Source organism: Acomys russatus, chromosome 9, assembly GCF_903995435.1.
Source record: "Acomys russatus chromosome 9, mAcoRus1.1, whole genome shotgun sequence".
Classification (NCBI taxonomy): Eukaryota; Metazoa; Chordata; class Mammalia; order Rodentia; family Muridae; genus Acomys; species Acomys russatus.
In genome coordinates this window covers 466,374-483,197 of record NC_067145.1, presented here as the reverse complement: position 1 = coordinate 483,197, position 16,824 = coordinate 466,374, and the positions used below count along the sequence as shown (strand labels likewise).

The 16,824-nt window shown below is 40.5% G+C and overlaps 1 protein-coding gene across 1 annotated transcript in view; it reads right to left on the bottom strand.

Annotated features, from left to right (window-relative positions):
• The window catches only part of Oxct1 (3-oxoacid CoA-transferase 1), a 120,752-nt gene that overhangs the window by 89,474 nt on the left and 14,454 nt on the right, over window positions 1-16,824 (bottom strand). Inside the window, exons 4-7 of the mRNA XM_051150910.1 lie at window positions 14,032-14,167; window positions 8,563-8,712; window positions 5,361-5,467; window positions 3,237-3,297 (exon numbers count right to left, since the gene is read on the bottom strand). Coding sequence (XP_051006867.1) covers window positions 3,237-3,297; window positions 5,361-5,467; window positions 8,563-8,712; window positions 14,032-14,167 — 454 coding nt within the window. The remainder of the gene's footprint in view (window positions 1-3,236; window positions 3,298-5,360; window positions 5,468-8,562; window positions 8,713-14,031; window positions 14,168-16,824) is intronic.

Genomic DNA, 16,824 nt, shown 5'->3' with positions numbered 1-16,824 from the left:
CTATCTACCATGGCAATAGCTCCCACTGCGGAAGACACTGTTCACAGTATTAGAGTGACGTCCAGTCACTGGATTTAGGGGAAAACATAAACAAAACAACAACAAAAAAAAAAACTCAATAGATGAGCAGAATCCAAGAAAAACACTGTGTGAATTCAAAGGGCTACTGCTCAAAGAATGGCTTCCGAGTCAACTTCAAGGTAGATAGTACAGGTGGCAAAAAAAGCTTCCAATACACTCCACAACAAGAACAACAAAACCAACCCTATACACCTTCTTGGTTCTGATGGCACTAAAATGATCTATATTCCTGGAGGTTCAATATCATCCAAGAGTTTGAAACTTTATCCATTTATGGTGACTTGAAGTATTTATATAACATAATAGAAAAGAGCAAATGTTGCCATTCTATTGTGACTCCCCTTAGCGATGCACGTGGAAATAACAATGCACAAAAAGAGAGTACAGTGACCGGAATGCAACACTTTTAGTTAGCATCATGGTCAATATTTCATATCCAGAATAATATGAACATGTAGTGATCTTTCCAGTCTCATTTAAACACCGCACTTTTGATGAATTCCCAAGTACCCTTTCCCATTCACAAAACACGGTCACATGGCCTAGAAGAGAAGGAGCCTAGCAATCCAAAGGGCAAGAAAGATAGTGGACATAACAGAACACAGAAGAGAATGAGAAAGCACAGTTCTGGGGTTCTCACTAGACTTGGAGTAATGCAAACATCAGAAAGTTACAATAAAATTTCACAATGTGAAGATTTTAAAGTTAAATTTTTCAATTCCAAAATATTTTCTACGTTTGAGAACAGAGTTGTACATTAATCTATGTGTGTGGACCCTTTATAGAAAGCATACAGAGGAGGTAAGCTTAAAATACTCCTATTGTTTCAGGCTGTTCAGCTTAAATTACTCAGACAGAATGGTATATGAATTGAATCTAGATTCTTTTTAGTTAATTATTAATTATTAATTAATTAGTTAATTAATTAAGGACATGGGGGTTTTGTCTGCATATATACACACCAGAAGAAGGCATCAGATCCCATAGGACTTCAGTTATAGACTCTTGTGAGCTGCCACGTGGGTGCTTAGAACTTAGAACCTCTAGAAGGGCAGCTGGTGCTCTTAGCCCCTGAGCCATCTCTCCAGCACCACATCTGGATTCAGCTTTTAATCCAGCAATGTTGGAGAAACCATTCCATGATGTAGGTAAACACGGGAGTTACCAGACCAGGTTCTGAGTCAGCAAGGATAGAGTGCCAGAATACAGTGGAGATTTCTGTTCTGGAACAGGGAGGGACAGCCTGCCTGCAGACTCAGTTTATTAACTTTCTCTTCTTATAATCACAGACCCTCTCAAGCTGTCTACAATGTCTCTTGGACACTAGAAAGTTTGTTTTCACTCCTATAAGAAAACTGTTGCTGAAAAGAATAGGATTATAGTAGGACAAAAATTAAAGGGGAACTCCACCTAGGATAATGCCAACTTCTGGTAGATTTGTAGAAGTGTGCAAACCCAGTGTTAAACTTTCCATTATGTTAAGCTATGTGGTAGGCCTTTGGGCTCGCTGGGTTTTGTCAGTTTGACAGAAACCTAGACACATCTAGGAAGAGAAAATATTTTTATGCAGTTGTAGTAGTAGTAGTATATGGGTGGCCAAGCCTATATGTATATTGTGTACCATGTGTGTGTGCACTGCCTGCAGGTATCCTGGAACTGGAGTTACAGATGCTTGTGGGTCATCACGTGGATCCTGGGAATCCAACCCTGGTCCCCTGGAAGAGTAGCCAGTGTCTTTAACTCCAGCACCTGAAGAGGGACTCTTAGGCAAGTCTTCATTAATGACTGGGGGAGGCCCTGTCTTGGACAAGTGGTTCTGAGTTGTACAATAAAGCTAGCTGAGCAAACCATGGGGAGCAAGCCAATAAACACTACTCCTCCATGCCCTCTGCTTGAGTACCTGCCTTTAGGTTTCTGCCTTGAGTTCCTGTCCTGACTTTGCTGGATGATGGACTACAAGCTATAAGGTGAAATAAACACTCTTTCCTCCTGAAATTGCTTTTGGTTGTGGTGTTTTGTCAGTACTAGAATCCCTAACCAAGACATTCTTTTTTCGGTAATGCTACAGATGTGTGCCACAGTGCTGTCCTTAAGATTATTCAATAACTATGAAACAAGATACACAGACAAGGTAAGTCACATTATCCATTTTTTGATGCATACAATACAAAAAGACCACTGCAAAATAAAAATGGATGGGAAATGCCACATCCCCCATCACTGAGGACACAGTATGTGTCATGTTCTCTGAGAAAGTATTATTCTTGTAGTGTCTCCATGACGTAACACCCTAGCCAACTGTAGGTAAACCCAAGTGCGATACAAAAGATGTCACACAACATGACCATGGGGCGAAAAAACTAGGAGCATATATTCATGTTTTCACATCCCAAAGTGGGTTCCTACAAAGTGCTCCCAAAGGAAGGCTGTGTCAAACTCCCACTAACATCTGGTTCCAAAGTGATCCTCAAAGCCAAATTGAGAATCATTTTGAGGTCTCCTTCATACATACATAACCCAAAAGGCAGGCAGTTGGTATAAGCACCCATCTCTTTCCCAGATCCTTAAATCTAAAAGGTCTCTGAAGCCGCCCAAGCCTTTTTCAAATGCGAAGATGCCCAAAGATGTCAGTCAATGCCTGTCCTCAGCTGCCGTGCAGAAACACATTACAGTAGCCCTTTGTGCAACAACCTCTGTTAAAGAACTCCCAGCATCACCCATATAGAGTAGTGAACCACATATAACAACAAATGAGATGACAGTCATCCCATAAGACCATACAACTAAGTGATAATGTCCCTACCTCGGTTGGCACAAATCATTCTACATCTGTCCAGCAGCAAAATTATTTCTCTACGTATTCTCAGATGATTTCTTGTCATTAAGTGGTACATGCCTGTCTATCAGCTTGTCTTAGGATTTTCATCTTAATTTATCCAAAACCCAAATGACTTTTAAAAGCTAAGTAGATTTCCTAAGACAGCACAGCATTCTAGTGAGCTCATAGTTGACCAGAAAGCTGCTATTACATTAAATTATATATTAGACAGAGTCTCTCCATATGTGAAATAAAACAATATAACTGTCCTTGTTTGTCCTCCAGAAGACTAATGCAAAATAATTAACAACACTAATTCAGAAGCCTCTTTTCTCACCTCCACTACTGTAGTTCCTGCAGCTTTGCACATTGGCAAGTTGAAGTTTCTTGCACTTTTCCTGTATCAGACAAAGAGGAGAAAAGAGGGAAAAAGATCAAGACCCAATCCCTCTTTCAACGTGAAAATGCAGTCTAAAAAGACTTTCTACCAAGAGTCTGTGAATCTAAGAGTGTAGCTCTCATGGCCATTTCATTCAGTCTATATGGTTCTTATAGTAGGTGGAAGGAAAGACTATTTTTCATGTTCAGTCAATAGGTTTTACGCAGAAAAATAGAATGGGTATTCATAAATATTTGAAAATAAGTTCCCCTAATATTTTAACCAAGATTAAACTTTGCTCCCATAGTTAGTCTATAGAGAAACTTTTTAAAAAGTAGAAATAGTTAGGAATGCAGCTTGGTGCTTCAACAGGCCCTGGGCTCAAACCAGCAGCACAAAGGAAAAGAGAAAAGGGAAAGTACCAAGTGCCTCACAGGAGAAGGCATAGAGAAAAGCTTCTGCTAGCTGACTGGTGCTATGTGAGTCCTTCTAACAGTTACGGGGAGAACAGTTTTGTGGGGTCTGGACCAGCTGTCACAGTGACTGTGAACGAGATTTGAATCCTAGGAATCTAGACCGCTTGACCCCTAGGCTGAGAGCTGCCACTTCAAAACAAACCTTGGAGGCCATCAGCACCTACATATGGTCTCAGTGGCCCAAGTGAAGTGTTCAGAAACCGGAGCCAGGCATCGGAGCCCAGGATGAACTTCTACAAATATTTTAAGTAATTACTGCCATTGCTATATAATTGCATATATATATGCACGAAGCATCAGAACTCTACAAACATCATACCAATGGTCAAAGAAAGCCGGCAGGATGTTAGATGCCTAGAATTTACAAAAATAGTTGTATGTCAAGAGCCTACAATTCAAGAAATCAGACCATTAATATCACATTAAATCCTTCAGAAATAAACAAAAGCAATGCAAGTGCTGCTGAGAATTTGACTGTGATTAAGAATTAAAAACATTGATTAAAAGCAACAAATCCAAGACATTAAATACTTATAATTACTTAGAGTTTAGTATGCAAAGGTGAATCAAACAACAGGAAAATCATGTAGGCCTCCGGCTACCCAGATAATGAAAGCAAGAGCTAGCATTTATAAAGATAATTAGTTTTTCCTGAGAGACATCAGCTACACAAGAAAAGAACTCACCTAAACTATTATTGGCAGTTTTCCCCAAAATATCAGAGCAATTTTGACATTTTAAGACACTGTATAAAAATAACAGTATTAAAATGAAAGATACGCACTGGCTGCTGTTGTTTGCCTAGAAAATAACTACCCTTGGTAACTAAAATACAGATGGAAAAAAAACAACTGTATGTAGCTGTGTATACAAGAATACACCATTTCTTTTCTTTTCTTTTTGTTTGTTTGTTTGTTTATTTGCTTTTCTCTGTGTGGCCCTGGCTGATCTGGACTCACTTTATAGTCCAGGCTGGCCTCAAAGTCACAGAGACCTGCCTGCCTCTGCGGCCGAGGACTGGGATTACAGGCATGAGCCACCATGCCCAGCTAAATCCATTTCTTTTTAAACAGGGTCTCATGTATCCCAGGCTAGCCTCAAACTCACTACACAGCGAGAATGACCTTGACCTTCTGATCCACCCTGTCTTCATCCTCACCCCCAATGGCTGGGAATACAGTACCACACCCAGTACGGGGAAATCAAACCCAAGGCTTGAAGCTTGCTAGGCAAGCACTCTACCAACTTAGCTACACCAAAATCCTGGATCCAATTACTTGGCAAGCCATTGGCCAATGGGCACAGCATCAGCAGGACCACCTGGCACATGTGTACATGACGTGTATATGGCTAAGATATTTTAAAATGGTCAGACAGCAACTCACTGTGCCATCCATTTCTGCTGTCATAATTTAGAAAACATGGAGCTATTGACATACATCATATTATTTTGTTTTAGTTCCTTCTTCTTTTTTTTAAGTGCTAAGGATGGAACACAGGGCCATAAGCAAGCAATGCCCCTCGCATTACCTTTTTACCCAAAGCAGGAGGTGAGGGTGGGGGTACAACATGCAGGGGACAGACTGGACTGCCTACAGTACAGTACCTGAAAATCACGTTTCCTGCCCGGTCGGCTTTCCAGGCTTTCACCAAAGCAAAATCTCCCGTGATTGCTTCCTCCAAAATAAAGTGCTGACCGTTAAACTCCCTCACCTGCAGGAGAAAAAGGGAATTGCTGTCAGGTATTTGTGCAGGATGCGTATGGCTGTAATCTGTACTGTGTTCTGAAGAGGCAAACACTAGGAACAGAGCCTAGCAAGGGAGACTATCTCAGGGATAGGAATCTCAACAGACTTCTTCAGTAGCATAAGGCTTTCTCAAAACAGTCCAGGGAGGCTTCAGGAAGAGAATGTGCAGAGGTCCCACAATAAGTGCAAGTCTGGTACATTTAGGAAGTAAAACCTCTACAAGGTTAAGTGGTAAACTCCGTGTACCTTGGTTACCTATGGACATGGAATATAGCCTCTCTTTCCTTCTACCCGCCCCCTGCTGAATTAAAATGTGTAAGTTACATGAAATGGTTTATTTATTGTTTCTCATTAATATGTGATCTACATATAATTAGTGTTGAGATAATTGATGATCGCAAAAAAGTAAATTATTTGAAAAGGAGCCGGCATATCTCCTTACCATAGGCATGATGCAAGCCTCCTTTTATTAGCGTCTTCACCTTAATTTTCTAACATCTTTGATAGATTCCTGTTTCTTAAATCTCTGAGTTTTGAACTTACTGAGGAAATTCTTGATTTGTTTGCTACTATGAATGTTAGTTTTAACTTATAGCACATATTCAGCCGTTCCTGATATAACGCAGTGCTATTGATTTTTTTTTAAACATTTACTGACTCTTGAGAGAAAACATAAAACAGAACTTTCCTTTGCCATTATGTTCTTCCTGTCTCTTCTCCCTTGGAGATTTGCTTCTGGGAATTAAACAGAGAATTGAAACAACTCTAGGGAGGGCTGGATCCTTTGTGCACAAAAGCAGCCCTGTGAAGGCAAAACTCCAATAGCATTCGCACTGCGCCCTCTAGTGGATAACAGACTGAATGCGTTTTCTAAAAGTTTCCAACACAAACTTGGGGGTACATGTAATTTCTGCTTTGCTTTATTGGGGGTGGGGGTTGGCAATTGAACCTATGGTCTCAAGAGAAACCTGGCCTACAGAACTTTAAAAATCTCCAGAACAAAACTTTCACAAAAGGAATCAAACAAAAATTCTACCAGTGATGATGACTGAGTCACATATGTTCTAAATATGTTACCTACAGTTGCCTGTTCTTAATGTCAAAGAGGGAAGCAACTAGCTTTACCAAGCTTACTCCCATGCTCTCTTAAATTTGGCCTCCACTTCATGTTTAGGTTCTTCTTGAATACATTCCAATCAGATTTTGCCAGTGACCTCTGCACACCACTGCTCAATTCTAGTCCTCCTTCTTTCTTTGACCCAGCTGCTCTGTCATTTAGTTCCCATGGATTTCCTCTGGGCCTCCCCTTCCATTTTCCACCGTAGCTTTTCTTCTTCTGCCTGGCCAGTAACTGTTAAAGAGGGGCTCTCGATCCTCACACTGGCCCAGGACACGCGCTAGCCCAAATGGTCTGAACACCTACACATACGCCTCCTGTTCTGTAAATTTTCTGACCAGAGTCACCAAGCACTTCCTCTTGAGTCTCTTGAACTTCCCAAGTGTACCTCTCCCCCAACAGACACAGTTCTTTGGTTGTCCCATGCTTTGCCCATCTCAATAATCAGCCATCTTGATTCCTGTCCTCTGTGTCACATGTTGTGGCTCTATTGACATGTGACCTGATTCTAAGCACTTTGCAGAAACCACTTCACCATGTTAACCCAGCCACTTCCATTCCCACCAGGATCAACACATGGCCTCCTACCCTTTCTAGCTTGGGCCCCCATAAAAGGTACCACCCAGTAGCCAGAGTTATCGTTACAAGATGTAACTTAACCCCCACTCAAATTGTCCATAAGCTTCTTACCACAGTGAGTGAATGCTAAGCTATGTAAGCAGACAATAGGCCGAATAAAGATGGAGATCAGAGACTGAGGGAAGCAGGGATGGAGGGAAAGAGACAAACAGATACAGAGATTGATTTTTACATAAAATTACAAAGGTACTAAATTCACACACCAGGCTCTAGGCATGAATAAAGTCAGAAAAGATTCTAGCCTTCCACAGTCTCCTGGGGAGTGTTAATGCTATACTTTCCAATGAGCTATCAAAATGTTAACCCAATTTTTCACGGTGCTTTTATCATGTGCTCCTAAGTTTTATTTTCATTGGGTTCCTGGTTTTTTTTTTTTTTTTTTTTTTTAATCAAGAAACTTTTTAACCAAATTTGGCAGTGACAAAGCAAGAGTAAATATAAAAATATTCAAAAGCTTGAGTCAACAGAGGTCACTCCCAGCAAAGGGACAAAACTCCAGACAGAAGACAGAGCTGGAGAGAAATGTCAGACATCATGGACCTCGTCTCCGCAGATCAGTACAGCCCGCAGCATTCCATTCCCAGGACCAGTGAACATTGCTTCACACACCATTCCACCGCCCTTGAGGTGGAGCCCAGCACTAGAGGCCTACTGTTGTCTAATACGACTAAAGTCACTTGCTCTAAAGTGCCCCATCCTATTCTACCCTTTAAATTAGCCCAGACTAGTCAGTGAAAAGCTGAGCCTGGGGCTAAGATGCAAAATATGGGAGAGATCACTTGAGTTATCTATTCCATTATATAATTACCACTGCCCCTTGTTTTGCAAGATTTCAGATAAAATTAAGACTTCCTTTGTTACTTTATTTTCTTTCAGTCATGTTAGGATGTCTGAGCATTAGACATTAACACAGTACCCAGTAAACAACTTCTGTGGCTTTTTGTTTAAATGGAGGCATAATAATCAATGGTAAATGATCTCACTTTTGTTAAAGACTTTCAGAAAGTCAGTTAACTAACTCTAACTAGTATATTATATGTAGATTACAGCTTCCTTCATAAATTCAGTTAATTAGCCTTAATTAGAGTATAATGTATAAATAATTCTCTTATTCTATTTTATTCTAGTTTCCCCGCTGTGATTTTTATAAAGTATGAGCAGATGCCCAGGCTTAGCTACAAGTCTTACCATTTTGAAAATGAATGACACTTTATCTCACTGAGGTCACTATCAAATGAGTCCACACAGAATATCATGGGGAAAGTGGTGTCATAGCATCATGTGTGTATAGGGGGGATTCTTACCTCTCGTGGCTTGCTGGCAATGGCAACGCTCCCATCTTTGTTATATTTGATGGGTGATCCTCCTTCTTGTACCAGGGTCCCATACCCTGTGCTGGTGTAGAAGGCAGGGACCCCAGCCCCGCCTGCACGGATCCTCTCCGCAAGTGTGCCCTATGAATGAACAACCAATGTCTGTGAGAAATCCACAACGTTCACTTCAGACGGGAGCACAGACACTGTTAGATGTGGGTCCCATTTTCTAGAGGCTCATCATCCTGCAAAATGTGTAGCAATGTGTGTGCTCCTGAATGCCCAAGCTGAGGCATCAATTAAAAGACAACAACCACCCCATTGTCAGTCCGCACTCAGACATAGCTGTTCATTTTTTCAGTCCTGATTTCAGTCTCCACACTCCACCCGACACTGTTCTCTTGACATCATATTTTACTAATGTCTACATTCATGTTCTGAAATTTTACATCTAATTATGTGAATGTATTACATTTACATATTCTGAAATGCTAGATTTTGTTTTACCATGTATTCATGTGTAAATGTAAACTAAATATCTTTCATCATTAATAGCAATAGGTATGCCAGGAGGCAGGGTGGAAATATGTGTAATTTTAACACCTGGCAGGCTATGGTAGGAAGATTGCCATAAATCTGAGGCCAGCATGGGTTACATAAAAAGTACTAGGGCAACTAGGGCTATGTAACAGGGCCCTACATCAAACAAAAAGTTCAAATGTACTTTAAAATGAATTTTAAAACACTTTCATCAATGTTTTATTTATGAAGTTATCTAATCAAGGAAAAGTCAAAGCCAGGCTAAAACTGGCATATGGGAAAACTGGATTATAAGCTGGGAGTGGAACAGTAAGATAGCTGACCAGGCAAATGTGTTTGCCACATGGGGTGGTTTGAATGGAAATGGCTCCCATAAGCTCTATGGTGGTCTGAATAGCTGTAGCCCCATAGACACGTGTGTTCAAATACTTGACCCATCCGGTGTAGCACTATTTGAAGATGTGGTCTTGTTGGAGTAGGTGTGGCCTTGTTGGAGGAAGTGTGTCACTTTGGGGCTCTGCGGTCTTCTATGCTCAAGCTATGCCCAGTGTGACATGCAGTCTTCTGCTGCTAGTGCACCATGCTCACCGCACAGCCAATGAGCTAATCAGAAGTCAGAATTGACATAGTTATCAATGACATTGTTTACACAAGTCCAACTTGAGAACTCTGAATGAACTGGCACCTTTAAATGTTTAACAGAAAGAGGGACTAGTGGTCAGGATCGCAGCTACTGTGCCATCTGAATATGTAGGATACTCTGAAGAAAAAGGAACATGGAACACATAAGTGAAATTCTTCACCTAACTGGTCTCTCTTCTGCCAAATAGACAACTGACTCTACTTCCTCCTGTATTTTAAGCCAATAACATCAAAAAAGTAAAATCATTAAAACAGTCATAATAACACCTCTTCATATAAAAATGTTCTTTCTGTTTGTTCTTCACAAACATGCTCCTCCATCTCTTTGCCCTCTACTCAAAAACCTGAAAAGGAATGTTTCTGAAGACAAAACCTTCCCTAACCAAAGGGAGTGCCAGGCCCTACCATTTCATCAGTGCTCCTCCAATCCCAGCTCGGAAGCTGCAAAGGAAGACGAAAGAGGGGCATGATGCATCACTTGATTGAGGAAAAAAAATTAACCACCGGGTGTGGCGGCATACCCCTTTAATCCCAGCACTCAGGAGACAGAAGTTCTTACAGGGAGCTACTCAGAGAAATAGGAAGTTCTTACAGGGAGCGATTCAGGCTATTGTATTCTCGCCTGGGGGCTAGGGAGAGTGGGATCAGAATAGATCCTACTGGCCTTGCTATAATAAAGTCTTACTCGTTGGCATTAAAGAGAGTCTTGATCAGAAATTTCCAGACTTGACTCATTATTTCTTGCATCTCTGTAACCTACTTTCAATCCTCACTCCCTCTTTCAGGTGAACCCTGGTTTGGTTTGTCCCATAGGCCAGGACACATCATTTGGCACCCAACAAGGGACCTGGAAACAAGGGATTAAGTGACAGATGTTGAGTGGAAGGGGTCCCATGGAAAAACAAGTGGACCGTTTCCCCCGAAGTCGCCCGCTTCACAGGGGAACGGCAAGGTGAGCAACGCAAAATATGAGACAGAGCAATAGTAAAGATTTATTTAGAGAAACATTGGAAAATAAACTTTAAACGCGAGAAATAGGGTAAATAAAGAACACTTGGATGAGTTTTTAGATTTTGTCAGTGAAGTATGTCCATAGTTTCTTGAGGAAGAAATAGTTAATTTAAAAATGTGGGATAAAGTTGGTAAAAGATTACAGGGACAATATTATATATTATAATATCAGAGAAAAACTGTACATGTCACGATAGCTAATTCATTGCTTCCGTTTTAAAGTGGCATTTGCAAATAAGATCTATGTTGAAATGTTATTACAAGTTCAAATAATTAAAAACTTAATTTGTCCTAAAAAAAAAAAAAGATTACAGGAACACTATATTATGCTTATAGACCTATTAAAAAAACTATATATATATATATGTTTGTTGGTTTTAGTTAAAAGATAGTTTAGACCCTAGATATGCTGTTTATTGTCAAGGTTTTGAATTTGTTTCTTTTTGTCTTGCCTATCTGACTGATTGCTTGCTTTATGATCGTCATGTCAAATTTTATGTCTATGTCTCTAAATTTGTTTGATTGTTTAAATATTGTTTCACTTTTCTATATTTTGAGAGAGGGCCAAGCTTTATTCGCTGCCCAATTTTCTAAGCAAATAGTGAGGCCCAATGTGGTACGCATAGCCCATGAGGTAGTAAGGGTACTGCCTCCACTGTGCTGGCCAGCAGGAGGCCTGCCTTTCGCAGGGCCTGGACCCAGGACTGGAGCATTCATGGGCCAAAATGTTTTACAGACACTGCTCCTGGATGCCTGTGGGTCTCAACTCTTAAAGAATAGGCATGGCTGTGAACATGTGGCTGGTTGGAGAAGTATGGTCTAAGGGATAGAGTTTATTGTCTTAAACTTAGAATTTTTGTGTTTAATTTTTGCCTTTAAGAGACTAGCAGTTTTCGAAACTGGTCTAGGGAATGGAATTAATTCCAAACTCCATAACTACAAGGTGTTTATAATTTTTTTGTTTCTTTGCCTAATTTTTACTTGAGAGATATTTCTGCAAATTTTTAGATTCTCAAAAAAGAGAGATAGATTAGCTTTGTCCTTAAAACAAAACATTTACAGCTGGGAGTTTCCAGCTTAGTTATCTGTGGACTCGACTCTTACAGAACAGAGATGGCTACAGACATGTGGCCTGATGGAGAGGAAGAACTAGGAGGCTGATAGTTTTGGGAATGTAGTTAACTGCCTAGAAATTAGAATTTTCTTGTTTCCTTGATTAATTTTTGTTTAAGATGTTCAAAGATTTTTTTTTACTAGAATTGAGATGAAATAATTAAACAGGGCATGGTGGCACATGCCTTTAATCCCAGCACTCAGGAGGCAGAGGCAGGCAGATCACTGTGACAGGGTATGGTGGTACACACCTTTAATCCCAGCACTTGGGGATTAACACAGGTGAACTCTTGAGTTCCAACCTGGTCTCCACAGGGCATGATTATCTGCTGATAAGCTAAATTACTTACAGAGACGTAAGTTTTTTAACTTACATGAGACTATGCAACTTATGGCAGCATTGCAGGCAGGACTGCCCTCTCATGTGGCTGTTTCCAAAAATACTTTCAAAATTATCATAGACCTTAAAAATTGTTTTTTCACTATACCCTTGCATCCAAAAGATTGCCATCACTTTGCTTTCAGTGAATTTTAAAGAGCCAATGAAGAGGTATCATTGGCAAGTTTTGCCTCAGGGAATGGCTAACAGTCCTATCCTGTGTCAGAAATTTGTAGGTACAACTTTACAAGAGGTTAGAGAAAAACATACTGATTTATATATCATTCATTACATGGATGATATACTTATTGCTGGAAAGGATGGACAAGTGCTTCCGTGTTATGCTTTTATGGAAACCTAATTATCTCAGTCTGGTCTGCAAATAGCTCCTGAAAAAGTTCAAAAGGTTGATCCATATTCATATTTAGGATTCCAGCTTTTTCCTTCTCAGCTAAAACACCAAAGTATTACATTGAGAGTGGATCATTTAAAGACTTTAAATGATTTCCAAAAGTTGCCTGGTGATATAAAATGGCTTAGGCCTTATTTAAAATTAACAACCGGGGGCTGGAGAGATGGCTCAGAGGTTAAGGGCCCTGACTGCTCCCCCAGAGGTCCTGAGTTCAATTCCCAGTAACCACATGGTGGCTCACAACTATCTATATAATGTGATCTGATGCCCTCTTCTGGCCTGCAGGTGTACATGCAGGCAGAGCACTGTATACATGATAATAAATAAGTAATAAATCTTTAAAAAAAAAAAAAAAAATTAACAACCAGAGATTTGCAGCCTTTATTCAAAATCTTACAAGGAGATTCCTCTCAAGTTCCTTTGTTTGAGCTTCCCCAGTCAATGGAGAGACTTTTTGTTTTGTTTTGTTTCTATAGGAACCCTAGAAGAATAGAAATGTATGTATTTGTTCCTTCACGACACTTTAAATGAAAACCGAGTAAAAGTGAACATATCACAGCACTGTAACAAGTAGGGGTGACAGAGCTGTAGGTAACTAGGTGTGACTATGATACTGTGAAGCCTCGGAAAGAACCGTCTCCTGCATGTGACTTCTCTAGACCAGCACATGTCTGATCATCTCCCTTTACAAAACTCTGCTGCGTGCCATCCTCACCAACTTGGCAAAATCCTAAAGTAAGGTTCCCTTGAGGAGGAATGGCTCGCTTGTCGATTACAAAGGCAGAGTGTGTCAGAGTGGAGCACAATGAGCATGCCCAGCCCACAGGGCTTCACAAGGTGCCTTCAGTGGGTCAGGAGAAGTGGGGAAACAAGTTCAGACTTGCTGCGTAAATGGCACCAATGGCTGGCTCGGTCACGTTCAGTCCCCTACGGCCCTGGGCTCTGAGCCCAGCACTCCCTCTAGGAAGCAATTTCATCCACTAACAGGTTTCACTCTCCTGATGTGAGTCAGCAGGATTTGACCATTCAGAAATTTCCAACACTGACAGTCATAAAAATTGACTTTTACGACAATCTCAGACAATTCAGCAAGTTCTTCTGTTTGCATCTGGCACAATGGACACTGTAGTATCACACTTAAACTTTTGTCAAGCAGCTTGAACATTTTCTCCTTAGAAATACCTAATTTTCCACAGTCACAAGAAACATTAATCCTCTAAATGAACAGAAATGACCTAAACACAAAATCCCTTGGTTTGACAAAAGAGCATCTCCCTGTCTCAAACAACAAAAATTTAAGAAGGAAAAAAGGACATTTTCTATAAACTGGCCCTGTGAAACAAAAGCTACAGGGTTTTCTCACCTGAGGTGTCAGCTCTACTTCTAATTCACCAGATAAGAACTGTCGCTCAAATTCTGCATTTTCTCCCACATATGACGAGATCATGCGTTTTATCTGCTTGGATCGAAGCAAAAGGCCCAGGCCAAAGTTGTCAACCCTAAAAGGAAAGGAAGGGAGTTGATAACCATGAGGCCATCTGACAGAACACTGTTAGGAAGCTTTTTTATGTGAAATTTTAATAGTTTAGATGAAAAGAAACCATCTAAAGAATTCTATCCAAATTTTCCTTCTACTTCTCACCCCTCCAAGGACTTCACAAGTTGGCTCACCTTTCCTTATTTTACAGATGGGGAAAGGACAGCTTGAAAGGCTGACAGATCCCAGGACCTGTGTGGCACAGGTAGGTGGAGCTCTGGGTTTGAGGCCAGCCTGGTCCACATGGTGAGTTCCAGGCCAGTAAGGGCTATACAGTACAATCCTATCTCAAACCCCCAAGATCTCAGAGACTGAGGGAGAGAGCTAATGCTTTCCAGCCCTTACCCATCCTATAGTTCCAGCTCACACATTGTTTTTCTACTACTGCAAAGTGATCTTGGGATGGATGCTAAGCAAAGATGGCCTGGTTCCTGCCCTCTGCATTGAAAGCATTCAAAAACACTCAGATCTGTGTTCAGATAGAAAGGATGGTCCTATATTAAGATAGAGATGCGCACACTCACTGAAATGGGACCCAAATTATACATATGTCTAAAACTATTTTTATCACAGACATTTTACTTAACAATGTTTACATACTTGAATTACTTAATTCCCTTAAATGAAAAGACTGCTGGTAGCAAAATGAATCCTATATTTTACAATACATTTATTTTGGTTTAATGTTTTAAAGTGACAACTCGGTTTATTCTTAGATATGGGGCAAGTACTATTGGCTTTTTTAGTTAAGAAGCTCTATCATATTTTCAAAGAAAAGAATGCACCCACATTTTAAAGCACAATTCGTGTGATAAGATAGATTAATTACAGAATGAAAGCTTGTCCCTTTCCAAGTCAGCTTGCCCCTCCCTCCTCAAAGGTGCTGGAAGTTCTTTAACCAACTAGAGAGAAAAAAATCAACCTTTGTAAGTTGCTTTGTGTGTCTGGGATAGTCTTACTATGTAATCTAAGTCAGCCTGGATCTCACAATCCTCCTGCCTCTGCCTTCAAGTGCTGGTATACAGGCCCGAGTCTAGAAAACTATTTTTAAGGATGAAATCTTTTTAGTAGTGAAGATAATACTGAGTCAACAAGATAAACACAAAAGAATGATTACATAAACAGTTGGCAAGGGCAAGAAACACCAGAATGTTCTTGTACACTAAGATAAATGATAGTCATCATAGGGGGTGGGGGGGGAAAGCTGTTATCACAACCTCCTAACATTGAAATAATAATAATAATAATAATAATAACAACAACAACAACAATAATAATTCAGGTGCTGCTGAGTCAGCAGTTCCACTCTTGGCTCTTTATCAAACAAGAATTCATACTTAATGTTTATCAAAAGACATATATAATATGTTCTTCAATAACACTGACTATTACAGGCAAAATGAGAGCCTCTTGGATGCCCATCCACAGAATAGATGAGTTATACTTTATCCTGACAACACTGTGAACCATGGGAAAATCCAGACAGAGTGTTGAGTGAAAGAAGCAATACACAAAACCTCTTTTACACGACCTTCATACTTTGACAGGACTGATGTACGTGGTCCAAGATGTCCATAATGTCGATTGGGACAGGATGAGAGCAGAAAACAGAGGCATTATAAACGGTGCATTCTGGGAAACTGGTACTGCCTTGTGTCTTTGCAAGCTCCATGGTTGTGCAGCTTGTAAAAATCTCATTGGTAACATCTGTGTAGGGTCAGTTTTCTATATCACTTCATATTATGTATCAAAGCTTTTTTAAAGATAAAATTGGGATGAAAAAGACCCTGAAATCCTCTTAGAAACAGTAGCCTGTATTTCCTCCCTACTGATGACCACTCTCAAGTTCTGATGGCTCCACCCACATGTAGCTTGTGTTGTCTGCATGATTCACTCATCTAGCAATCCAATACTGAGTACTTATTCTATCCTAGGAAAGAGGGATGGGGCTATAACCATGAAAAGGCCTGTTGCTGTCCCTGTGTAGTTCTGAGAGTTCAAAGAAAATAAACAGTAAGTCTGTAATTACACCAGAGGGAAGGATATGCTAAGAGATATCTTTATAATATGTGACGGGAAGACAAAAGACAAAGGACCAAACTGTTGATGGAGAAAGAGGGCAAAAAAAGGTCTAGCTGAGGGGAAAAGATGTTACAGATGCAGAAAAATAGATGGAAGCAAAAGAAAAACAGTTTGAAAAACACAACAGAGTTCCTAAAGCAAGAGGCATCTTCCTCAGTGCTCAGCATGAATCAGAAGTAGAGGCAGGAGAGGGAAGAGGGCCTGGATGTAGGACTTCAACCTGAAGGACTGGAGACACTTCTGCTGAAAGGTGACAGGCTATCCATGCAATGAATTCTGGGAAATCACACGGAAGGCAGGAAGGCCAGTTAAAAGGCTTGACTTCACCCAAACCATGGTGAGCATCTGGACTAAGGTGGGAGCCACAGGAATGGAGAAGGGAGGTAAATCAAGAGACACAGAGGCGATGATTCATTCATAAGACGTGTTGCCCTGGCATTGATATGGACCCCATGCAGAATTTTGGCTCTGGCAAAGGAACCTGACAGGAAGGGTAAGCTGGGAGAAATTAATCTAGTGGCCACTAGAGACATCCCA